The 27,160-nt window shown below is 42.3% G+C and overlaps 1 protein-coding gene across 9 annotated transcripts in view; it reads right to left on the minus strand.

Annotated features, from left to right (window-relative positions):
* The window catches only part of LOC139370747 (eukaryotic translation initiation factor 4B-like), a 50,360-nt gene that overhangs the window by 12,797 nt on the left and 10,403 nt on the right, over positions 1-27,160 (minus strand). For 3 of the 9 annotated variants that reach the window (XM_071110434.1, XM_071110432.1, XM_071110427.1), the window contains exons 2-10: positions 25,343-25,495; positions 24,912-25,117; positions 23,307-23,423; positions 21,217-21,271; positions 20,756-20,908; positions 18,523-18,657; positions 11,243-11,422; positions 10,716-10,968; positions 4,513-4,604 (exon numbers count right to left, since the gene is read on the minus strand). In XM_071110434.1, coding sequence (XP_070966535.1) covers positions 4,513-4,604; positions 10,716-10,968; positions 11,243-11,422; positions 18,523-18,657; positions 20,756-20,908; positions 21,217-21,271; positions 23,307-23,423; positions 24,912-25,117; positions 25,343-25,495 — 1,344 coding nt within the window. Of the gene's footprint in view, positions 1-4,512; positions 4,605-10,715; positions 10,969-11,236; positions 11,423-18,522; positions 18,658-20,755; positions 20,909-21,216; positions 21,272-23,306; positions 23,424-24,911; positions 25,118-25,342; positions 25,496-27,160 lie in introns of all 9 variants that reach the window. The other 6 variants (XM_071110426.1, XM_071110431.1, XM_071110433.1 and 3 more) reach the window with 3 other exon arrangements.

Genomic DNA, 27,160 nt, shown 5'->3' on the forward strand with positions numbered 1-27,160 from the left:
ATCATAACATTTAAAACTATATAAATATAATATATACAAAAATACAAAAAAGCCAAATAGGAACAAATTGAATATAAATACAAATAAAGAGAATCAAATTACAATATTACCCTATTGCTAACACACAAATAAAACAAAATTGCACAAATCCTATATCACACAAATAGAATAACACACTTATAAAGAAAATAACCTGATTACTACACAATTGCACTTCAAACAAGAAACAAACTAAATTGCACAACTAATTGCATTAGTACTATACAAAGTTAGAGGTGCTCAATTTGATAGATTCCCCCGCTCCCCCTACCTCGGGCTTCCAGTGGGGATACCTTAGATCAACCTACCCCACCCCCTCCCCATCTCGTACTTCTGAGTGGGAGACCTTCCCAGGCAGTAGAATTACTAGAATCAGAATCAGGGCGCCCACTCCGACAAGGTTAATTGACCCACATACCCACACGGTGACATGATTTCATTAACGTGACGTGCAAATGAGCGATAGAAAACCAATCGTGCAAATATCGCCATTCTGAATAAAAAATTGTGTGAGGGTGCCCCATGCCACCTATGCCTAAATCCGCCACTGGTATGTGTAACTTTAACTGACTTGTCCAGAAGAGCCCGTACAGATCCAAACGAGACAACGGCAGTCGAGAGAGCCATTTGATCATTTTCACCAGAGTTGAGCGTGGCGTTCAGCTTGGTGTTGGCCAATCAGAAGTCATCAAAGCAGCTAATAGGCTAGTCATGGAAATAAAATGACAAATAAAAATTTGTGAAGGATAGGCAACGAACAAGAGCCAACAGGTAGGCTGCTACAGTGCCTTGCGAAAGTATTCGGCCCCCTTGAACTTTTGCCACATTTCAGGCTTCAAACATAAAGATATAAAACTGTATTTTTTTGTGAAGAATCAACAACAAGTGGGACACAATCATGAAGTGGAACGACATTTATTGGATATTTCAAACTTTTTTAACAAATCAAAAACTGAAAAATTGGGCGTGCAAAATTATTCAGCCCCTTTACTTTCAGTGCAGCAAACTCTCTCCAGAAGTTCAGTGAGGATCTCTGAAGGATCCAATGTTGACCTAAATGACTAATGATGATAAATACAATCCACCGGTGTGTAATCAAGTCTCCGTATAAATGCACCTGCACTGTGATAGTCTCAGAGGTCCGTTAAAAGCGCAGAGAGCATCATGAAGAACAAGGAACACACCAGGCAGGTCCGAGATACTGTTGTGAAGAAGTTTAAAGCCGGATTTGGATACAAAAAGATTTCCCAAGCTTTAAACATCCCAAGGAGCACTGTGCAAGCGATAATATTGAAATGGAAGGAGTATCAGACCACTGCAAATCTACCAAGACCTGGCCGTCCCTCTAAACTTTCAGCTCATACAAGGAGAAGACTGATCAGAGATGCAGCCAAGAGGCCCATGATCACTCTGGATGAACTGCAGAGATCTACAGCTGAAGTGGGAGACTCTGTCCATAGGACAACAATCAGTCGTATATTGCACAAATCTGGCCTTTATGGAAGAGTGGCAAGAAGAAAGCAATTTCTTAAAGATATCCATAAAAAGTGTTGTTTAAAGTTTGCCACAAGCCACCTGGGAGACACACCAAACATGTGGAAGAAGGTGCTCTGGTCAGATGAAACCAAAATTGAACTTTTTGGCAACAATGCAAAACGTTATGTTTGGCGTAAAAGCAACACAGCTGAACACACCATCCCCACTGTCAAACATGGTGGCAGCATCATGGTTTGGGCCTGCTTTTCTTCAGCAGGGACAGGGAAGATGGTTAAAATTGATGGGAAGATGGATGGAGCCAAATACAGGACCATTCTGGAAGAAAACCTGATGGAGTCTGCAAAAGACCTGAGACTGGGACGGAGATTTGTCTTCCAACAAGACAATGATCCAAAACATAAAGCAAAATCTACAATGGAATGGTTCAAAAATAAACATATCCAGGTGTTAGAATGGCCAAGTCAAAGTCCAGACCTGAATCCAATCGAGAATCTGTGGAAAGAACTGAAAACTGCTGTTCACAAATGCTCTCCATCCAACCTCACTGAGCTCGAGCTGTTTTGCAAGGAGGAATGGGAAAAAATTTCAGTCTCTCGATGTGCAAAACTGATAGAGACATACCCCAAGCGACTTACAGCTGTAATCGCAGCAAAAGGTGGCGCTACAAAGTATTAACTTAAGGGGGCTGAATAATTTTGCACGCCCAATTTTTCAGTTTTTGATTTGTTAAAAAAGTTTGAAATATCCAATAAATGTCGTTCCACTTCATGATTGTGTCCCACTTGTTGTTGATTCTTCACAAAAAAATACAGTTTTATATCTTTATGTTTGAAGCCTAAAATGTGGCAAAAGGTCGCAAAGTTCAAGGGGGCCGAATACTTTCGCAAGGCTTACAGTGGATTCAGAAAGTACTCACCCCTAGACTTTTTGCATTTTTTTTTGTGTTAAAGCATGAACTTCAAATGGATAAAATTTAGATTTTTGGTCACTGACCTACACACAATACCCCATATTGTCAAAGTGGAATTTATTAAAAATGAAAAGGGACAAGCCTAAATAAGTTGAGGAGTAATAATGTGCTAAACAAATCAAATATGCAATAATAGTATTTAACATGATTTTTGAATGACTACCTCATCCCTGTACCCAACAAATACAGATAATTGTAAGGTACCTCAGCCGAGCAGTGAATTTCAAACCCATATTCAACCACAAAGACCAGTGAGGTTTTCCAATGCCTCGCAAAGGGCACCTATTGGAAAATGAAAAAAGCAGACATTGAAAATATATATATTTAATTCCTTTTGAATTCAAGCTGTAACAACAAAATGTGGAATAAGTGAAGGGGTATGAATACTTTCTGAAGGCACTAATATTCTGAATAGAGTTATTTATAACTGTAGGATGAGAAAGCAGCCTCAATTAGCCTAGCTAGCTAACTACTATTAGCTAGTTTAACTAGCGACTCCCGGTTTGAAGCCGTTAAGAAATGTACTACGTAATCCTATTTATTGATAAATAACCAAGCTATGGCAGCTATTAGTCTTCTAAAGTGCAAGTCTACTTGCCGTTTCTCTTCTCTCCCTCCCAATGTCACTCGCTCACAGTACATCCATTCCCCCTCCTTCTAGAGAGGCTCATCTTCTGTTGCGCTTTATCAGCTCCGGTCAATAAAGTAGCTTAAAAAAAATGTACTTTAGGGTTCTGGATCCAAACAGGTCTATACGGGTTTAGTTGTTCTCGGGACCAAATCGGAGAAGTTTTCTATATTTAAAAATGCTCAATTATGCATATCAGGTCCGGGTGGGAAAGCCCCAGGTCCATTTCGGGACGGGTCCAACTTTTTGGACCAGTGTAGACCTCTATTACCAGTATGCCAATATTTTTTCCATGGCAAAAATGACAAAAAGCAGACCAAACTCCCAAACTGCTTTATGTAATATATTGTGCGTTATAGCTTGGGGGGAAAAAAATATATGACTGGATGACAAGACAGTTGTTTGTTTCCAACATTACGGCCATTTTCTTAAATCAGTTAAATCCGCTTCATGTTTTGTTACCTTGCCACAAGGGTTGGGCAAAATTTGTGGAGACCTCTTCTACGATATACTACTCCAAATATGGCGATATCCGATAACCATTTTGTGCCGTTAATGACAAAATTATTTGAGACTGACATTTTTGTGCTATTTAACTAAGCAACACAGTTAAGAACAAATTCATATTTACAATGACTGCCCACCAAAAAGGCCTCCTGCGAGGACGCGGGCTGGGACAAAAAAAATATTAACAATATTATAGTCACATTCTCATTAAATAAATCATTGGTGGCAAAAAAAATAAAATAAGGCTTAGTTAATTAATTTAGAATTTTCAACATATTGATACAGCCTAACTGATAAAACCGCAGTTTTGATTTGTAAAATTCAAATAGAGTAATCTTGCACGTCACAATATATCGTCTTGCATTTTAATTTAGTCACATCAGCCCAACCCTACTTGCCACGATACTAATAAGCATTGCGATACTATAACTCAGTATTTGTATTATTCAAGGCTGTCAATAATTTCATACCCCAATGTATCACAGGAGGCTGGTGGCACCTTAGTTGGGGTGGATAGGCTCGTGGTAATGGCTGGAGCGGAATAAGACTAATGGTATTAAATACATGGTTTCCATGTGTTTGGTGTCATTCCATTTGCGCCATTCTAGCCATTATTATGAGCCGTCCACCGCTCAGCAACATCCACTGGACTGTATATATTATAGATATGCATTTTCTGAAATACTGCTGAAAAAGAGTGGCTGTTTAAAAGGGACCAATAGTCTGAAAACAAATATATACAGTGACAATACATTGAATATTGTGGGTAAAACTTAAACCTGATCATCTAAGAGTGCTTACACCACAAGCGAAGAGACTACAAAGAGAACCGGATTGAACTCAGAAGAAGCAAAATAAGGTTGACCCTCACCTCTCCCTCCAGAGGTACTTCTGGGATGTGATGACTCACTTCCTGTGCGGGACCGCTCAGAAGGTGGCTCCTCATTCCTCCAGCTTGGGTCCCTGAGGACAGAAGAGAAAGGTTTTGAGTAAATACTTTAAGACGATATGAAGAATATCAATAACATACTGACTAGACCAGGCACGTCCGTGTGTGGATCGACAAAAATCAACATGCTCACCAAACGCGATCTGGACACGCATGTTGAAATATCAAAACAAAATCTAAACCAACAATATTAATTTGGGGACAGGTATAGAACACATGAAACATTCATGGACATTTAACTAGCTAACTTGCTGTTGCTAGCTAATTTGTCCTGGGATATAAACATTGGGTTGTTATTGTACCTGAACTGGACAAGGTAAATGTATCTGGATCTTTGCTAAATTTGAACCCATTTTGGGTCACACAAAATCGTGTGTTCTTTATTCCAACAACTAATCCACAGATAAGGGGAAACCTAGAAACCAACTTTAAGGTGCATTACCGTCACCAACTGGACGTTAATCTTTCAATCACTCAAGTGGGTATATGCTCCTAAAAACCAATGAGGAGATGGGAGAGGTGGGACTTGCATCATCACATCAAGCATCAAAAAAAGAACCAAGTTCTATTTTAGCGCCTGGCTACGCAGACAGTTGATGCACACAAGAAGTTTGGATGAAATGATTGACATAATAATGTATGTGTCAATTTATTTTGCAATGCTCACGCAATGCGGCTGGTGTGGTCAGCATGTTAGTTTTAGGAATGACCCACACAAACATGAAAATACACAGTACCAGTCAAAAGTTGACGCCAACTCATTCCATGTTTCTACATTGTTGAATAATAGTGAAGACATCAAAACTATGAAATAACACATATGGAATCATGTAGTAACCAAAAACATGTTAAACAAATATTTTATATTTGAGATACTTCAAAGTAGCCACCCGTTGCCTTGACAGCTATGCACAATCTTGGCATTCTCTCAACCAGCTTCAAGAAGTAGCCACTTGGAATGCATTTCAATTAACACGTGTGCCTTGCTAAAAGTTAATTTGTGGAATTTCTTTCCTTCTTAATGCGTTTGAGCCAATCAGTTGTGTTGTGACAAGGTAGGGGTGGTATACAGAAGATGGCCTTTTACCAAATAAGGCTAAGTCCATATTATGGCAAGAACAGCTCAAATAAGCAAAGAGAAACAGCAGTCCATCATTACATAAAGGTCAGTCAAAGTGGAACATTTAAATTACTTTGAAAGTTTCTTCAAGTGCAGTTGCAAAAACCATCAAGCGCTATGATGAAACTGGCTATCATGAGGACCGCCACAGGAAAGAAAGACCCAGAGGTACCTCTGCTGCAGAGGATAAGTTCATTAGAGTTAACTGTACATCAGATTGCAGCCCAAATAAATGCTTCACAGAGTTCCAGTAACAGACCTCAACATAAACTATTCAGAGGAGACTGCAGCAATTCGACCATGAAGGCCTGATTCACATAAAGAAACCACTAAAGGACACCAATAAGAGGAAGACACTTGCTTGGGCCAAGAAACATGAGCAACGGACATTAGGCCGACAGAAATCTGTCATTTGGTCTGATTAGTAGGAAAACGGATGATCTCTGCATGTGTGGTTCCCACCGTGAAGCATTGAGGTGTGATGGTGCTTTGCTGGTGACACTGTCAGTGATTTATTTCGAATTCAAGGCACACTTAACCAGCACAGCTAAAACAGCATTCTGCAGCGATATGCCATCCCATCTGGTATGCTCTTACATAAATAGATTTAGATTTTTTTTAACACGTTTTGGGTTACTACATGATTCCATGTGTGTTATTTCATAGTGTTGATATCTTCACTATTATTCTACAATGTAGAACCCTTGAATAAGTAGGTGCCCAAACTTGACTGATACTGTGTGTGACACACACACACACACACACACCAACAAAAAGAAACGTCCCTTTTTCAGGACCCTGTCTTTCAAAGATCATTCGTAAAAAAAAATCACAGATCTTCATTGTAAAGGGTTTAAACACTTTACCATGCTTGTTCAATGAACCATAAAGAATTAATGAACATGCACCTGTGGAACGGTCGTTAAGACACTAACAGCTTACAGACGGTAGGCAATTAAGGTCACAGTTATGAAAACTTAGGACACTAAAGAGGCCTTTCTACTGACTGAAAAACACAGAAAGAAAGATGCCCAGGGTCCCTGCTCATCTGCGTGAACGTGCCATAGGCATGCTGTAAGGAGGCATGAGTATTGCAGATGTGACCAGGGCAATAAATTGCAATGTCCGAACTGAGACGCCTAAGACAGCGATACAGGGAGACAGGATGATCGTCAGCTGATCGTCCTCGCAGTGGCAGACCATGTGTAACACCTACACAGGATCGGTACATCCGAACATCACTCCTGCGGGACAGGTACAGGATGGCATCAACTGCCTGAGTTACACCAGGAACGCACAATCCCTCCACCAGTGCTCACACTGTCCGCAATAGGCTGAGAGAGGCTTGACTGAGGGCTTGTAGGCCTGTTGTAAGGCAGGTTCTCACCAGACATCACCGGGCAAACCGTCGCTGAAACAGACAGGACTGACAAAAAAAGTGCTCTTCACTGACGAATCGCGGTCTTGTCTCACCAGGGGTGATGGTCTGTTTCACGTTTATCGTCAAAGGAATGAGCGTTACACAGAAGCCTGTACTCTGTGGAGGGCCTGTCAGGGTCTGGAGCAGTGTGTCAGCATCATCGGTCTGAGCTTGTTGTCATTACAGGCAGTGTCAACGCTATGCGTTACAGGGAAGACATCCTCCTCCCTCATGTGGTACCCTTCCTGCAGGCTCATCCTGACATGACCCTCTAGCACACATATGTCAGAGTCAAGGCCCGCGGGCCACATCCGGCCCGCAAGAAGGTTTTTTACGGCCCCTGGGATGATCTTGATTTATTATTAGAACCGGCCCGCAGCAAGCCGGCAGCCCGCAGATCTTTTACACGCACCAATACTACATTTCCCACAATGCAAAGGTGACGCACCGAGCAGTAGGCTGCTTCATTTCAATATTTATTGGCACAGCAGTCGTCAGCATCACAGTAAAATTAACTTTCAGATACCCATCAAAAATGGCAAAACGGAAGGTGGATACTGAGAACCGGGGGTTTCAAACAAGGTGGGAGTCGGAGTATATGTTCACGAAGGTAGCTGGAAAACCTGTGTGTCTTCTGTGTGGAGAAAGTGTGGCGGTACTGAAAGAGTATAATCTGAGACGACATTATGAAACGAAACACGCGGACACACACGCGGACGCAACTGTCAAGGCCAGTTTTATTTTGGCAGAAGAGATCGCTAAATCAGCCCGGCCATTTACGGAGGGGGATTTCATCAAAAACTGCATGATTAAAGTTTGTGACGAAGTTTGCCCAGAAAAAAGGCAACTCTTTTTAAATGTGAGTCTGAGCAGAAACACCATTGCCGAGAGAGTAGACCAGTTGTCCATCAATCTAAAAGAGCAGCTTGTGAAAAAGGGAAAAGATTTTATTGCATATTCCTTGGCTGTGGATGAGAGCACCGACATTTCTGACATTGCCCAGTTGTCAATTTTCATCCGCGGAGTGGACTCCAACCTAAGCGTGACAGAGGAGTTTTTGGCTTTACGTCCTATGCATGGCACAACTACGGGGCATGATTTGTATGAAGAGGTGTCAAGATGTGTAAATGAGATGGAGCTGCCTTGGGAAAAACTCGTGGGTTTGACAACCGACGGAGCACCTGCGATGTGTGGACACAGGAGCGGACTGGTGGCGAAGATACGGGAAAAGATGCAAGAGGAAAACGCGACAGGTGAGCTGACAGCTTATCATTGTATCATACACCAGGAAGCGTTGTGCGGTAAAGCCTTGAAAATGGAGCATGTAATGAGCATCATCACGCGCACAGTTAACTTTATCAGAGCCAAAGGTTTGAATCACCGCCAGTTCAAGGCATTTCTGACGGAGTTAGAAACGGAGCATGGTGATTTGCCTTATCACACAGAGGTGCGATGGCTAAGCCAGGGAAAGGTGCTTCAAAGATGTTTCGAGCTTCGTGAGGAGATTTGTCTGTTCTTGGACAGCAAAGGGAAAGACACAACACAACTCCGAGACGAAATGTTTCTGTGTGAAATGGCTTTTCTGTGTGACATTACGAGTCATCTGAATGCAATAAACTTGCAGCTGCAGGGTCGGGATCGTGTCATCTCTGATATGTACAGTACAGTGAAGGCATTTAAAACCAAACTGACTCTGTGGGAGACGCAGATGCGGAAAGAAAATTTGAGCCACTTTCCCAGCTGCCAGACCATGAAAGAGAAGCTCTCTACCAGTGCGTTCCCGAGCACACAGTTGGCTGATAAAATAGGTATGCTTGCCGCTGACTTTCGACGCCGATTTGCTGACTTTGAAGCACAAAAAAGCAGGTTGGAACTGCTCGGTAACCCATTTGCTGTTGACGTGGAAAGCTCACCACCAAACCTCCAAATGGAGTTGATTGACCTCCAATGCAATGATGCACTGAGGGCAAAATATGCGGCAGTGGGTGCTGCGGAGTTCGCCCGTTTCCTCCCCGGCACAATGCCCCAGCTGCGCATCCAGGCTGCTCAAACGTTGTCTATGTTTGGCAGCACATACCTGTGTGAACAACTGTTTTCTTTGATGAACCTGAACAAAACATCACACAGAAGTCGACTTACTGCTGAACACCTCCACTCAATTCTGAGGATTTCTTCAGCTCAGAGCCTTACCCCGAACATTGATGAACTTGTGGAAAAGATGGGACACCACCAAGTATCACCCTCAACCTCAAACAAGTGAACATTACTGTGCAATCACATATTTAGAGTTTTTACTCAGTTCAAGTTTAAAAGTTAAAATTTAATATTTGTTTTCACTGCATGTTACTTCTCCTTAAACAAAGTGTTGTTTTTGATTAATAGATTTTTGCACTTTATTTTTTTGTATTTCAATCCAATTATATTTTAAAAATATTTCAGTTGAGTGGATGATAGAAAATTGCTATTATTGTTTTTTCTTTGAAGTAAATTTAGCCCACTTTTGCTAAAATAGAAAATATAGTCTACTGATGGTGCCTTGAATACCGGTTTCTTTCATTTAATGTTCATGTTATGGGGATATTTATATAAAGGAAATTTGTCTTTTGTGTCTGTTGAAAATTAAAGATTACTGACAGAGCCATAAGAAAATATTGCTTTATTTATCTGATCATATTGTAATATATTTGTTAGGTTTTCAGTAGGTTCAATTAGGTTCACTAGACTATATGCGTCATTTAAAAATTTTTCAATGAACATTCGAACAGTCCGGCCCTCGTCTTGTAGCTGATTTTTTTATTTGGCCCTCCGTCCATTTGACTTTGACACCCCTGCTCTAGCATGACAATGCCACCAGCAATACTGCTCGTTCTGTGCGTGATTTCCTGTAAGACAGGAATGTCAGTGCTCTGCTATGGCCAGCAAAGAGCCCGGATCTCAATCCCATTGAGCACGTCTGGGACCTGTTGGATCTGAGGGTGAGGGCTAGGGCCATTCCCCCCAGAAATGTCCGGGAACTTGCAGGTGCCTTGGTGGAAGAGTGGGGTGACATCTCACAGCAAGAACTGGTGCAGTCCATGAGGAGGAGATGCACTGCAGTGTACTTAATGAACTGGTGGCCACACCAGACACTGACGGTTACTTTTGATTTGGACCCCCCCTTTTGTTCAGGGACACATTATTCCATTTTTTTGTCACATGTCTGTAGAACTTGTTCAGTTTATGTCTCAGTTGTTGAATCTTATGTTCATACAAAAATTAAGTTTGCTGAAAATAAACGCAGTTGACAGTGAGAGGACGTTTCTTTTTTTGCTGAGTTTATAACACACACAATTCAGGGAAAGGTTGTTTCCAAAGGGCCCATGACCAAATTACCAATAAACAGCTGCTGTAGCTATTACAAAATGTGTAATAATTTAGAGCTGAAAACATTAAATACGGGCACAAAATCTGAGTTATAATGCTGTTTATGTTGCACCAGGTTGCTCTTGCATAGTGTTTTGCTTACCACAAAAATCACTCAAGAACTCTACCAGACTCACGCTCAATTCAGCTCTGCCGCTTCCTGCTATACCCACAACCCCTCACCTGTCTCTGTCGCGAGGTTTCCTATCGAAGCCCTTGGACTGGTCCTCTTCCAGCTGCCTCTGGAGCTTCTCCTCCACCTCCTGCTCCTTAGCCGCTGTGTCCACGGGCTTGGCCGCTCCAAAGATGGAGGCTCGACCAGAGCTGCGGGCGGTTGCCGGAGCAGCTGGGGAACCCCCAACGCTGCCGGCCTGCTGCTCCTCCTTGGTCATGCTGCGCGGCTTCAGGACCAGCTTGGGCCTCTCGGTGGGACCACCTGGTTGTGCGGGTGGGGAGATACATGGGTTACATTGTCTATATTTAACCTTAATTTGAACCTTGGCATAATCCCCAAGGGAGTCCTGTTCATAGTGAGATGTAATATAGCACTGCTAATTATTTAAAGGGGATCTAGGCAGGGAACCTGAGGGAAGGGTGGTGTCAGTGGGGGTAGCAGGATGGACATGTGGTTACAGGGTTGAATAACACACAGAATATTAAACTGTAATAAATAAAATATTGAGAACAATTTGAGGGTAGTTTACCCTCACCTCTCTCCTCACGCCCTTCGTCCTGCCTCTCGTACCGGCCCTCCCGGTCTCCGCCGTAGCGATCCCGGGCCCCATAGCGGCTACCACCACCTCCGCCACTCTGATCGTCATCGTCACGGCGGTACCCACTGCCGAAGGCACGTCGCCCTCCGTCATCTCTATCCCTGCGGGAGCCAAAGGCTGCGGTAGAGTAGAGGGAGTACAAGCGCCAAGACTTAGACAGCGGTATGGATAAAGCGACTAACTGAAATATGAGTGCAACACAGGGAAGCACTTATTCTGTTTAGTTATGGGGTTATATACAGACAGTACAGTCAAAAGTTTGGACACTTACTCATTCTAGGGATTCTTTATTTTTACTATTTTAAAAAAAAATGCATTTCAGGTGACTACCTCATGAAGCTGGTTGAGAGAATGCCAAGAGTGTGCAAAGCTGTCATCAAGGCAAAGGGTGGCTACTTTGAAGAATCTCAAATATATTTTGATTTGTTTAACACTTTTTTGGTTACTACATGATTCCATGTCTGTTATTTCATAGTTTTGATGTTTTCACTTTCATTCTACAATGCAGCAAATAAAAAATATAGAAAAACCCAGGAATGAGTAGGTGTCCCAACTTTTGACTGGTACTGTACATCTCATGAAGGCACACAAATACACACGTGATGGGTGCTTAAAAAGCTGTTCACAGAATAAAAAAAATGGAGCTGCCGTATTTAAGAAACGGCTTGATTTTAGCACAAGCAACCGCAGACAGATTAATGCAACTGCAGGATCTAAAAACTCTGCCACTCCGCAAGTGTCAGGTTGAAAAAAAGGACTTGACTAACGCCAAGCACTCACAGTGCAAGTTTGGGGAATAATACTGGAACAATTCACGTGATGTACCATTTTTCATTATCTTTAGGTCGAAAAACTGGAGCTCATGAATCGCACATTGTGGCAGGGTCAAAGACATCTGATTTACTGCAAAATTTGACAAAGCGTTGCACTTCAAATCAAATGTTATTTGTCACATGCACATGTGGCACACTGGCACCATTTGTCACATTTACAACCTTTGTAAAACCTTACCGTGAAATGCTTACTTATAAGCACTTAACCAATGATGCAGTTAAGAAAAATAAGAGAGTTAGTTTATTTTGTAAATATTCTCCTAAAGCTTAAAAAAAAAATTGAGTAACACTAAAATAACGAGGCTATATACAGGGCACACCGGTACCCAGTCAATGTGCGGGAGTACAGGTTTGTTGAGGTAATTTAGCTAATATGTACATGTAGGTAGGGGTAAAGTGACTATGCATAGATAAACAGCGAGTAGCAGTAGCGTATAAAATGTGAATAGTCCAGGTAGCCATTTGATTAGCAGTTCAGCAGTCTTATGGTTTGGGGGTTTAAGAAGCCTTTTGGACCTAGACTTTGTGCTCCAGAACTGCTTGCCGTGCGGTAGTAGAGAGAACAGTCTATGATTAGGGTGTTGGGAGTCCTTGGCAAATTGTAGGGCCTTCCTCTGACACCACCTGGTATAGAGGTCCCGGATGGCAGGAAGCTTGGCACAGTGATGTACTGGGCTGTACGCACTACCCTCTTTTGCACCTCGTGGAGTTTGGGAAAGTCTGATTTAACCATTGGGAGTTAGCCAGCTAACTAGCAATTAGCATTAGCGGCTAATACAATCCATTTTAGGCACAACTTTTCCAGAATATTCCTGACAAACAAGCTGTTTGCAGACAGTAAGACACAAACTAATAGACGATCAACGGAAAACAGAATAACTGACATTACACACGCGGGAGTGGTGTATCACATTTAACAAACCAAAACAGTGAAATAGCATTATAGATGGTAAAGTAAAAAACAAAACCGGTCCTTGCATAGATACCGATACATACAGAGTTCATATAGATTGACTTTTAATTAAGTTTCCATGGCCAACAATTGGCAGTGTCAATGTACATATAAAAAATGTTTTGTTAGAGGGGGACTGGAATAAAAGCCTGTACAGGTGACACACATTAGCTTTCCTGGAGGATGGCTGACCACCCTTGATGTAAAACATTACAACCAAATACGTTTGATGACAAATGAAATAATTCGCTCAATCAATATAGCAAAAGCTCAAATGGCTATAGTAGGTTACAAATATTTTTATTCAGCCCACAAAATATTCAGCCCAAATCAAATGGAAGTATCAAGAAAGAAAGTTAAGACACATAATCCAAAAACAAGGCTAGATTTAATATTTTTTTCCTAATGTTTACAAATCTCAAATTATTATTTTGATTAACATGATTCGATTCACAGCGATTGAATCGAATCCCAACTAATACAATGGCAAAGTGAATTGTCTCGTCAAGAAGAACCATTTAGATTAATCAAAATGAATTGTTCACAAGAGTTAAATCAACTTTGTATGGCCTTATTTGCTAGTGTCAGTGGAATGTTTTTGGGGACAGGACAAAAACATTCATACATGCAAATAATATCTAAACAGTTACCTAGAGGGTACAAAATCGGTTTTGAATTGGCTACCTAGTTAATCTGTTCTCTATTTAAGTGATAATGCCCGAGAAGCCGGTGTCTGGAGGATATATTGGTACGGCTGTTCGGCCCTAGACGAAGTTGTGCCGAAAATCTCCCCCCTGACAGACTTTTCCCTCCCCTTCGCGTGAGCGCACTCAATTCTTCAATGCTGCGTCTTGCTTGCTAGTTGAGATTTCTATTCTTCACTCCGTTGTCAGTTTAGCCTACATGTCACTGATCTTAGCAGAAAGCATTTTTTATGTGTGTCCTTCAAGGCAGCTGTCAATGATCGTGTTAGGCTGCGTTTCATTAGACTTATGGTGGTTTGATCGCGGGGGAGGCACTAGTAATGTCTGCAGTTTGGTTATTTGTTTCAAGTGTATTAGTCTATAGATCGTCATCTCTCCCATGTCTTATTCAACTAGTAGCTGTTCTGAAATATTTATTGCTTGCCTCATTTTACTCCCTCTGCTTAATATAACACACACACACACACACACACACACACACATACATTAATTATTTGTTTTGGTTGCCTATCCTGATGTGAAGTTTGTTCTATAGAAAGTATTTGACTAGTGACAAAATTAAGGAAATTAGAAGGGAGTGGGGGGGATTTCGGCAAGGCCATTTTCTTGCCTGCTGAAATTCCCCCCATCCCCCCCTTCTATCTTGGGACTGCAAGACCTGGCACACATCAGAATTAGTGATGCACCGCATTTTTGACCAATATCCAATATTTTCCTTGCCAAAAAAACGATACCGATATTTACGATTTTTGCGGCCTTTTAAGCATTCTAGTACAGTTAAATAGGTTACAGACAAACATGGACACAGCGGTGTAAGGTACTGCATCTCAGTGCAAGAGGCGTCACAGCCTGAATTCGAACCAGGGAGTGTAGTATCAAATCCGGCCGTGATTAGTCCTAGTTTAAAAAAGGTTACACACTGACCAAAAAGTTATTTTGTTGGCATTTATGTATGTCCCCATTACCAGTAAAACAAAATCAAAACCTACTTCTTTCACTTACTTGCTGTGCTGTTTCTATTGACTTTTATTTGGATTAATCGATAAATATGAGCTAATAAGGAGCGATTTCACCTGGAATAGAAAATATGCTCACTCGTCAGGACACTGTTGCTCAGAGGAGCTAGCCAACAACATAATCACTTCAAACTGAAGCTGGAAAGACTGCAAACTAGCTGCACTGTTTCGTTTGAACTTTTTTCAATTGCCAATTCATGATTTCGACTGGCTGAGAAACGCTGCCTGCCTGTTTGTCTCGTCTCGACATGTTCATTACTATTGAACATCTGGAGATCGAGTTTGAATACTGAAACAACATTGCAAATGTCAGAGGAAAATAGCAAGATTTATACAAATCTCTGCTGTTGAAAACTAAATGTTAGTCTAAAAGAAATGGGAGACTATCTCCACTATCAAAAGCTTCTAGACATTAAGTTTATAAATTGCTTGGCTGGGCTGATGAGAGGGTGGATTGCGTTCTCAAATGGAACAGAGCAAATAGGCATTTTAAATCATACATTTTGCTGGTGGTAACTTGTGGAAAAGACACCGGCTGGAATGCAGCTTTAACCAGTCAGTACTCAGGATAACATTTTATAGGCTAGACCTGCTGCTGCAATGTCCAACTGTCTCTCTACTTGAGCAACAGTCCACTCGTCTCGCACTATGCAGGTGATGCGTGCAAACATTGTCATTCCGATCCTGGCTGATAAGTTGATTTTTATTTGATTGATAAAATATATTTTTTAAACTGTGCCTAAATAAATGAACTGAAATTACAATTTCCATTACTTTTTCAATTTTTTTTAGATTGGATGATTTTCCAAAACTTGTCCAGGCCTGGAAAACACCATTTTAAAACTACATTTGCCTAGCATTTTAGCTATGGATGTGACGTTTGGCAGTGCCTAATAAGTCAGTTCTGCACCTGCCTGGCTGAGTGGCAGTGTGAGTGGAATGAGCGAGCTTGCCTGGCAAGCACAGTGCGAAACACGTGAGGAAATTAAACTTGTCTGCATGGAAAGTTGCAAGACCAATACATTTTTCATTCAAATATTTGATCATTATCTGTTCTCTATTTTAATTATTGTAAGATTTTCAAGGTATTCCAGTACTTGAATTCCAGAGTGCCAAATTCAAGTACTTTAAGCACCTTGTGTGAACCCTGTCATGAAGTAGCATGGCAGGAGGCAGCGGGAGAAAGCCAGCATCTATAAAAACTGAAGTCATATTCATATCAAATGGAGGGAAGAGGGGAAAAAAAATATATATATAATAGCCTTTTGAAATAATTAAGTCTGATATAAAAAAAAATGTGAAAGGCTTCGGCCATATGGCCCAGGATACCCGACATTGAGAAAAATAAATGAAATCTGACTAGACATTTTGCACTTTACTGCGTGGTGCCAGTCAAGTTGAAATAGGCTATACATCGCATGTCGCATGGCTGTCAATTATCTTCGATATATCACAATAATCGCCCAACCCTACTTGATATTCATAATCATACAGGAGGCATTAGGGACCTGGATAACAAAGTAAACACAGCAGACTAGATCAGTGGTTCCCAAACTTTTTATCGTCCCGTACTCCTTCAAACATTCACCCTCCAGCTGCGTACCACCCTCTAGCACCAGGGTCAGCACACGCAAATGTTGTTCTTTGCCACACTATACGATACATGTATTAAACATAAGAATGAGTGAGTTTGTGTCACAACCCAGCTCGAGGGAAGTGACAGAGCTCTTATAGGACCAGGGCCAATAATACACTGCTCAAAAAAATAAAGGGAACACTTAAACAACACAATGTAACTCCAAGTCAATCACACTTCTGTGAAATCAAACTGTCCACTTAGGAAGCAACACTGATTGATTGACAATAAATTTCACATGCTGTTGTGCAAATGGAATAGACAACAGGTGGAAATTATAGGCATTTAGCAAGACACCCCCAATAAAGGGAGTGGTTCTGCAGGTGGTGACCACAGACCACTTCTCAGTTCCTATGCTTCCTGGCTGATGTTTTGGTCACTTTTGAATGCTGGCGGTGCTTTCACTCTATTGGTAGCATGAGACGGAGTCTACAACCCACACAAGTGGCTCAGGTAGTGCAGCTCATCCAGGATGGGACATCAATGCGAGCTGTGGCAAGAAGGTTTGCTGTTTCTGTCAGCGTAGTGTCCAGAGCATGGCGGCGCTACCAGGAGACAGGCCAGTACATCAGGAGACGTGGAGGAGGCCATAGGAGGGCAACAACCCAGCAGCAGGACCGCTCCCTCCGCCTTTGTGCAAGGAGGAGCAGGAGGAGCACTGCCAGAGCCCTGCAAAATGACCTCCAGCAGGCCACAAATGTGCATGTGTCTGCTCAAAGTCAGAAACAGACTCCATGAAGGTGGTATTTGTATTTGTGATGTTTATGGGACATATTGGAGTGCCAACAAAAGAAGCTCGTCAAAGGCATGAATTATATTTTTATTTCTGCGTTGTGTGTCACGCCTGCAGGGTTGAAATAGGCTCTCTCTCTTTGATTACGGAGGTGCTATCCTCAGATAATAGCATCGTTTGCTTTCACAGAAAAGCCTTTTTGAAATCTGACATGTTGCATGTGTGATTTAATGAAAGTTTGATTTTTATAGTAATTTTATAAATTTGGCGCTCTGCATTTTCCCTGGCTTTAGGCCAGGTGGGACACTAGCATCCCACATATCCCAGAGAGGTTAACAAAGTTAACCATTTTCATTGTAGTGTCCAAAATGTCTTTCAAGCTGTCAGGTATTCCCTTGGCAGCAAGAGCCTCTCAGTGGATGCTGCAGTGTACCCAACTGGTGTCGGGACCAACTGCTTGCTCACGCTTTACGACTCCACTATGTCTCCCTGTCATGGCTTTTGCACCATCAGTACAGATACCAACACATCTTGACCACCAAAGTCCATTTGATGTCACAAAGCTGTCCAGTACTTTAAAAATATCCTCTCCGGTTGTCCTGGTTTCCAGAAGAGGATGTCTTCCTTAATTGACCCCCCCAGAAACGTAACAGACATATACCAGGAGCTGTGCCAGGCCCGCAACGTCTGTTGATACACTGGCTTGTATGCGAAGCAGTAATTGTTTCAAAACAATTACTGTTTGATGAAGAGATTGTCTGTATAGTTTTTTTCACCTTTTCCCACAGAATGGAAGAATAAAGTCCTCAATAGTATGGGGTTTGCCTGTCCTTGCCACTCGGTAGCTCACCATTTAAGACGCTTCTAGCCCCTTCTTATTAATGGTATCTGTTGCTTTTATACATGTCTTACTACTCAAAAATAATCTTAACTCTAGCTCAAACTCCCGTGGCTTATTTTTCAAATTGGGATGTTTCATTTCTAAATGTCTGCACAAGAGTGAAGGTTTCCCGATAGAGAGTAACAGTTAATGTGATTGGATGTTAATTATTTGACCAGGCTACCTGTATTTGACATTGTGTTGTTATTTTGCTCAACACTAGATGGTTTAATTGTATTTTTGGCAGTAAAACGAGGCTACTCCGGTGAGAGAGAGAAAAACATAACCAAATGTATAGCCCTGTTGGAAAATCTAAATGTGAAGATTTTTGTGAATTTTATATTTTGAAAGGTGAATCACATTTTTATATGGCATACACCCGAAGGCATTGCACGTACCCCCAGTTTGGGAATACCTGGTCTAGATTGATGACGATACGTTAAGTTTTGAGCAATGGATTCACCTCCGTTCTCACCTCCCCGGTCGTCATAGCGGTCTCTGCCGCCAAAGCCGCGGTCCCGGTCGCCGCCACGGTCGCCGAAGCCGCGGTCGTTGTCCCTTCGCAGCACGTCACGGTCTCCGTAGCGGTCGCGTGACCCTGAGAGGGAACGAAGGAGTTAAATGGGACTATGAAAGGGATGCAAATCAAGTAACACAAATGCAAATCTGATCAAGTCTCTTGAGATCAAGAAACATTAAGAAAAAATGTCAAAAGGATGCATTTCTTTTCACACAGTGCAAGATAAGAACTGGAACTATGTGGACGGCATAAAACCTACCCATGCGTGCTTGACATTTCAGATAAAAAGTGTAGCATGAAAAAAAAAAAAGCATGACGTAGCATGACGCTTTGAGACAATGGTGACTCACCACCTGGATTTGGTTTTATGTAGCAAAATTTGAAATAGGTTTTTTTTTACATTGGAAAAAAGTAGACACTAAAAGCTACAAAATGGTATATCATACAGTGCATTTTTGACAATGGGGAAAGTCATTCTGCTTTCAGCATCGTTCACATCCTCTTAAGCTTTAGCCCCACCCACCCTGTTTTGCTCTCGGAGGGTTCATAACGCACACCTGATGCTCTGGCCGATGATTTGTTTACCTCTGGATAACATGAAACAGCCTAACCAGCTCTGCTGGCAACAATTTCATTACGCTTTTTTGCTGACACCGGCCATATTCAACGGGTGTTGTACACTTTTCGCCGTTGTTGAGACCGCAATTTCAGGTGGATTTCTCAACAAAACTTGAACAAGAAAAGGAGGTATTTCGGCTAAAAAAAAATAATCTTTATGGAACAAAATGAACATTTGCTGTCTAACTGGGAGTATCGTGAGTGAAAACATCCGAAGCTCAAAGGTAAACAATTTAATTTGATTGCTTTTCTGATTTGTGACCAAGCTTCCTGCTGCTAGCTGGACATAATGCTATGCTAGGCTATCGATAAACTTACACAAATGCTTGTCTTGCTTTGGCTGTAAAGCATAATTTCTAAATCTGAGATGACAGGGTGATTAACAAAAAAGCTGTGTTTGTTTCACTATATTTCACTTGTGATTTCATAAATATGAACATTTTCTAGTAAGATTTTTTTGTCCGTTGCGTTATGCTAATTAGTGTAGTTGATGACAATTCTCCTGGATCCGGGAGGGGTAGTTCTAAGTTAAGACATTATCCTAGCAAGCTAAACAACGTGTAAGATTACACACGTCCCGTAATGTTAGCTAATGAGCCAGCCAGCTAACATTAGCTTTTTTAAAATTTTATTTTACCTTTATTTAACTAGGCAATCAGTTAAGAACAAATTCTTATTTTCAATGACGGCCTAGGAACAGTGGGTTAACTGCCTGTTCAGGGGCAGAACGACAGATTTGTACCTTGTCAGCTCGGGGGTTTGAACTTGCAACCTTCCGGTTACTAGTCCAATGCTCTAACCACTAGGCTACGCTGCCGCCCCGGCAACAACAACAATGAACATAGTGGCACATAAATAATGCCACGTTTGCCCTTAGTTTAAAGATGTAATCTGGAGACAGGTGTTTTTGCCATCTCTTTAGCTATCATACTCTAATTCCACCGATTTCAAAACTCAACCCTCCAGAAAGTATGCAGCTCCACTACACAATTTTTTTTTAAACCCGCGTTCGACAGGATTACCAACACAGACTGTAATAGAAGCCCTCTATATGGCAGACCAATCCAAACTTCTCTCTCGGCATGTCCAGCCCACTCATCTCAGCCAATCATGGCTAGTGGGAAGGTTGCTGGCTTTTTCTGTGGCTTTACCAGGCTCGTAATTAATACATTTTATTCATATTTAAAGATGGAATACAAGTTTAAGGCACATGAAAGTTGCCATGTTCCAGAATGTATTTCTGCCAAAAAAAAACGCATTTTGATGAAAAAAATGTTGGTTTTACTCAAATGTCTCTCCAGGGAAGTCGTGACTTGCAACATATGCTTAGTTTCCTGAAACGGGTCACAAAGGACATTAGAAGGTCTGCCCCAGCATCTTTAGCGACACTGTGCCTTTTCTGTCCTTCCTTGGTGAACCCGTGCTTACATGCTTGCAAAAGATAAGCTGTGAGGTGTTGCCCTCACAATTTTAGCAGGCTGCTTTTAAAGAAGCTTGCTGAGTGCATTCATATAGTCTATAGATATGTGGCTCTTTTAGCTTAGAGGGAAACTCTTACCAAAGGCGGATTCCTCTCTCTTTGGGGGTCCATCGTCGGCGTCTGCAGTGGGCCGGGCCCTCCAGTCATCACTGTCTGTCTTGTCGGGGCCTGCCATGTCTCCCATGCGGCCCATCCGGTCTCGTCCACCCATCTGACCATTGTCTCTCCCCTCTGGCCATTCAAGGTTAGGGATCAAATGATAAAAGCCCACACAGTAAATGCTCCACCCAAATGCTTTATTCGTACACCACAACAGATGAAGTTTGGGCTACAATGGCATTCAAGCAGTGTTTTTTGGCCAGGCACTGGTAGGGAAATGTGGAATGTGCATGAATTGACCTCCTGACACATATGGTTTGCAAGATAGATTAAGATTAAGCCAAATCCTGGACTGAAAAGCATTTTCAATATTTAATTGAAAATACTAAATCGATGCATCATTAATTCAGAAGGAAGGTCATGGGTTGTGTGTAACTTACCCTTGTCATTGGACTGATCTGCAATATCCACCCGGATCCTGCGGTTTCCCAGGTTCTATTAGGTCAGAGGCAGGAAACAAACTCAGACATGCAAGTCATTACCAGTAATGTGGCTTAAATGACCAACTAATCTCCTTTCAATAATAGCATGTTCCAGCATGATAGTGACTGGTAAATAGTATTCAATCTAACAGTTAAATTCCATATATTCGTCTTGAGCACTCAAAGTAATTTCACTAATGATTAATGGAAAGCTCAAACTAATAAATCAACAGCACATTGTTTATTTTTTATCTACAGTTGAAGTTGGAAGTTCACATACACCTTAGCCAAATACATTTAAACTCAAGTTTCACAACTCCTGACATTGAATCCTAGTAAAAATTCCCCGTCTTAGGTCAGTTAGGATCACCACTTCATTTTAAGAATGTGAAAATGTCAGAATAATAGTATAGAGAATGATTTATTTCAGCTTTTATTTCTTTCACCACATTCCCAGTGGGTCAGAAGTTACACTCAATTAGTATTTGGTAGCGTTGCCTTTAAATTGTTTAACTTGGGTCAAACGTTTTGGGTAGCCTTCCACAAGCTTCCCACAAAAAGTCGGGTGACTTTTGGCCCATTCCGCCTGACAGAGCTGGTGTAACTGAGTCAGGTTTGTAGGCCTCCTTGCTCGCACACACTTCTTCAGTTCTGCACACAACTTTACTATGAGATTGAGGTCAGGGCTTTGTGATGGCCACTCCAACACCTTGACTTCCATTTTGCCACAACTTTGGAAGTATGCTTGGGGTCGTCGTCCATTTGGAAGACCCATTTGCGACCAAACTTAAACTTCCTGACTGATGTCTTGAGATGTTGCTTCAATATATTCACATAATTTTCCTTCCTCATGTAACCATCTATTTTGTGAAGTGCACCAGTCCCTCTTGCAGCAAAGCACCCCCAAAACAAGATGCTGCACTCCTGTGCTTCACGGTTGGGATGGTGTTCTTCGGCTTGCAAGCCTCCCCCTTTTCCTCCAAACATAACGATGGTCATTATGGCCAAACAGTTCTATTTTTGTTTCATCAGACCAGAGGACAAAAAGTACGATATTTGTCCCCATGTGCAGTTGCAAACTGTAGTCTGGCTTGTTTTAAATAGAGGTTTTGGAGCACTGGCTTCTTCCTTGCTGAGCGGCCTTTCACGTAATGTCGATAGGACTTGTTTTACTGTGGATATAGATACTTTTGTATCCGTTTCCTCCAGCATCTTCACAAGGTCCTTTGCTGTTGTTCTGGGATTGATTTGCACTTTTTGCACAGTCAACTTAGTGTATGTAAATGTCTGACCCACTGGAATTGTGATACCGTGAATTATAAGTGAAATAATCTGTCTGTAAACAATTGTTGGAAAAATTACTTGTGTCATGCACAAAGTAGATGTTCTAACAGACTTGCCAAAAATATAGTTTGTTAACAAGAAATGTCTAGAGTGGTTGAAAAACAAGTTAATGACGCCAACCTAAGTGTATGTAAACTTTCCGACTTCAACTGTATGTCCCTTGAAGTAAACTATAGACAGGTTTGGTTGTTAATTAAGCAACAAAACCGGAGCATGCGCAACTATGGGGCAAAACAGACGAGCTGGCTTAGATTGTTGACAACATGTAAACTATATTTTGTATTTTACTGAAAACAAATACATTTGAACAATGAGCACTTTTGTCTCAAATACATCACAGTTGTTGGTTAGTATTGACATAAAATCTGCCATAACAAGACATGGTATCAAGAACAAGATTAAACGAGTCACTTACAATTTCCCACATGGCAGTTTGTCATTGTTGGTAGCTATGTGGCTATCCAGAATCACAACCCAGACTTCTGCCCCATTGAAGCGTGTGCATGATTTGTGACATTGTCAACTAACCCAAACTATTACCAAAACTGAATGGATGTTGTGATTGATATAATCAAATGTATATGTGATGAATCCTAATTAGAGACAGACGTTCATCGCGCTCATCATTGATCTCATTGTTCCTAGATCAGGGACCTCGAATTAAGACCCTCAATCCTTTCTCTCCTCAGTGTGTCGTTTCTTACCTCCTCGTTGAGAGTCAGCGCCCTCAAGAGGGAGTCCACGTCATCAAACTCTGCGTAGCCAAAGCCCTTCAGCCTCTCTGGGTTACTGGGCTCCCGTGGCAAGCGCACCGCACTGATCTGAGAACAGAGGGGAGACGTGGACCAGTGAGAAGGTGAGAGAGGGCTGATGGAGAACTGCACTGGTCTGAGGTCAGAAATAAGACAGACGAGTGAATGCGAGAGGAACTCCACGACAGTCTCAGAAGAGGGGAAATACTGCAATGACATAAAATGAATGGGTATATCGTTGGTATGGTACAGGTAGAGTCAACGTGCGGGGGCAACGGTGTTCGAGGTAATATGTACATGTAGAGTTATTAAAGTGTCAATGCACAGATGATAACAGAGAAGCAGCAGTGTAGAAGGGGGGGGGGGGCAAAACAAATAGTTAGGGTAGACATTTGATTAGATGTCCAGGAGTCTTATGGCTTGGGTATAGAAGCTGTTTAGAAACCTCTTGGACCTAGACTTGGTGTTTCAGTACCTGCTTGACGTGTGGTAGCAGAGAGAACAGTCTATGACTAGGGTGGCTGGAGTCTGAATTTTAAGGGCCTTCCTCCGACATCGCCTGGTACAGAGGTCCAGGATGGCCAGAAGCCATCACTGACCCCAATGACGTACTGGGCCGTACGCACTACCCTCTGTAGTGCCTTGCGGTCGGAGGCCGAGCAGTTGCCATAACAGGAAGTGATTCAACCCGTCAGGATGCTCTCGATGGCACAGCTGTCAAACTTTGAAGATCTGAGGACTAAGCCAAATCTTTTCAGTCTCCTGAGGGGGAAATAGGTTTTGTCGTGCACACTTCACGACTGTCCTGGTGTGCTTGGACCACGCTAGTTTGTTGGTGATGTGGACGCCAAGGAACATGAAGCTCTCAACCTGCTCTCTTACAGCCCCGTCGATGAGAACGGGGGAATGCTAGGTCCTCTTTTTCCTGTAGTCCACAATCATCTCCTTTGTCTTGATCACATTGAGGGAGAGGTTGTTATCCTTGCACGGCACAGTCAGGTCTCTGACCTCCTCCCCATAGGCTGTATCATCTGTGATCTCTGTTGTGTCATCGGCAAACTTAATGATGGTGTTGGAGTCATGCCTGGCCGTGCAGTCATAATAACGATTAAGTCGAATTACACAATTACAGATTCATAAGCTTCCTATTCAATCTGCAGCCTATGGCTGCCTGAATAAATAATGAACTTAGTTTAAGAACTTAAGCTTAATGTTAAGTGCTAAGCTTATATCACACAACAATTTATGTTTGTTAATATGTACAGTAGGTGTAATAATCCAATCTATTATCATATGTAGCCTATAACAATGTTGGGAAAATATTTATTTAAATTGGTTCTATATTCAGTTAACACAGCATGTATTCATTCATATTTTCTCATTTTAGAAGGGATGTTCTCTACCGTGACAGTTGTTTTAACAAAGTTTTTGAAAATCGCAATTAGATATTTTGTCAAAATTGTGCAGCCCTAGGTATGACCAACATTTTTGCGCCACTTTGTGCATACTGAGCATGACACAGATTTTGTCCCCATTTGATAACAGCTGAGTACATACCGCTAGGCCCCGGAAGAAGTCCTTGATAGATTCCTCTGAGACGTCGTAGGGCAGGTTGCCCAGGAAGGCAGTGTAGGGGGGGCTGCGGGGGAGGCGTGAGCGGTCCACATTCGGCTCACGGGCCGACCGTGGCGCTGTGGGCAGGATGTTACGGTCTATTGCGGGGGCCCGGTAACTGTCCTCCCCTGTGTGCCAGGAGGTGGACACTGAGACAAATGGATTTCAATGGATAGGTGAGACATTACAGAAAAATTGTGTGAAACAACAAGACATGACTCCTAATGGAACATGACAGAGAAGCATGTTAGCTCTTTACAAGATATTTCACAGATCTGAGACATCCTGTACATTGCATTTTGAAACCCTGGAAAGTTTGTTCCTTTGGATGTGCCCCCATATGAATCTTCATCAAGAATCAAGTTGTCCCTCACCATCTCCTTCCAGGTCATCGGTCTCATCAGCCCAGCTGGTGGACTTGGCGTAGCTGGGTTGCGGTGGTGGAGCATTGCCCCCACTCCCACCGTCCTCTGCGAGGAAGTCAGTGAGGGTCAGAGTCTTCCCCTTCTTATTCCCCTTTTTCTTAGCTGGAAAGGGATAGAGTTGAGACATAAGTGGAATGCATTGAAGTGAAATGAACACAGGGGAACTCTCCAAAAACAACCCCTAATCACTGCCGGCCTTCTGCGTTTTCTAGTCTGAATGGTCTGGATTAGTGTAGTTGTCAGTCCGTTTCTGCTTTTTGAGAACTCCTTGTTGAACCGTCATGTCAGACATTGGCAAGAGGGCAAACAGATCTGGGATCAGGTCAGGTCTGGATGGGTGTAACCAATATGGCTCCAACTGGTGTATTTCTTAAACCTATCCAGAGTATCTCCACGTATTTGAAAACCGAAAGGTTAAGGGGACAGGTTTAAGGGTTGTATTGGGACCAGGCATGGGAATAATTGTAATCAAATTTAAGTCAGGGCTCCAGAGTGGCGCAGCGGTCTAAGGCACTGCATCTCAATGCAAGAAGCGTCACTAGGGTCGTTGGTTCGAATCCAGACTTTATCACATCCGGCTGTGATTGGGAGTCCCATAAGGTGGCGCACAATTGGTTGGGGTAAGCCATTATTGTAATAAGAATGTGTTCTTAATTGACTTGCCTAGTTAAAAATGTAAAAAATAATAATAAGAAATTATAATAATATTTGTGGGATATGGCTTAAAGTCATTACATCAGCCAGTGTCCTCAAAATTGAAGACACACAGCAGGTGGATGGAGAGCTCTTACATAAGAGAGTGTACATTTTGAAGACACTGACTGATGTAATGACATGAAGCCATAGCCCACTACACGCGGTCTATTAAACTTGATTTGTGCCTCACGAGTGGCGCAGTGGTTTAAGGCGCTAGCTGTGCCACTAGAGATTCTGGGTTCGAGTCCAGGCTCTGTCGCAGCCAGACACGACGGGGCAGCACAATTGGCCCAGCGTCGTCCGAGTTAGGGGAGGGTTTGACAGGCAGGGATGTCCTTGTCCCCGCACACTAGCGACTCCTGTGGCAGGCCGAGCGCAGTGCACGCCAACACGGCGGCCAGGTGAACGGTGTTTCCTACAACACATTGGTGAGGCTGGCTTGCGGGTTAAGTGGGCATTGTGTTAAGAAGCATTGCAGCTTGGTTGGGTTGTGTTTCGGAGGACGCATGGCTCTCCACCTTCGCCTCTCCCGAGTCCGTACGGGAGTTCCAGCGATGAGCCAAGAATATAACTACCAATTGGATACCACAGAATTGGGGAGAATAAGGGGTATAAAAATAATAATAAAAAACAACTACCTACTAGCAGCCCATCCCCTTGTTTCACAAACCACAAAGACACAGCTAATGGAAATGCTGGATAAACTAAAGTGCATCGTTTTCACATACTGCCATTGACATTCTCTGAAAAAAGGAAAATAGCCAATTGGTTGAGAAAAGGGCTCATGCCGACAGTGGCGCACAAACAATTGCTCAATTTGAACCGCTGTTGTGGATCGCTCTGGTCCAGCAGCATTTCAGACATTGCGCTGACCATGATAAGGAAACAGTGTGTGTGTGTGTCTAATGGGCCTTGATAGTGTGTGTGTGTGGGGCCAGATGAGCCTTGGCACGACTCACCCATTCTAAAACAGGGAGTGGTCTCTATCGCTGAATATTAACCGCCACTAAGTTGCAAAGTTCCAAAACAAACTGGGCATCACAGTGCTTTTACAACTCAAATTACAAGTAG

The sequence above is a fragment of the Oncorhynchus clarkii genome, chromosome 17 (assembly GCF_045791955.1).
Source record: "Oncorhynchus clarkii lewisi isolate Uvic-CL-2024 chromosome 17, UVic_Ocla_1.0, whole genome shotgun sequence".
Classification (NCBI taxonomy): domain Eukaryota; kingdom Metazoa; phylum Chordata; class Actinopteri; order Salmoniformes; family Salmonidae; genus Oncorhynchus; species Oncorhynchus clarkii.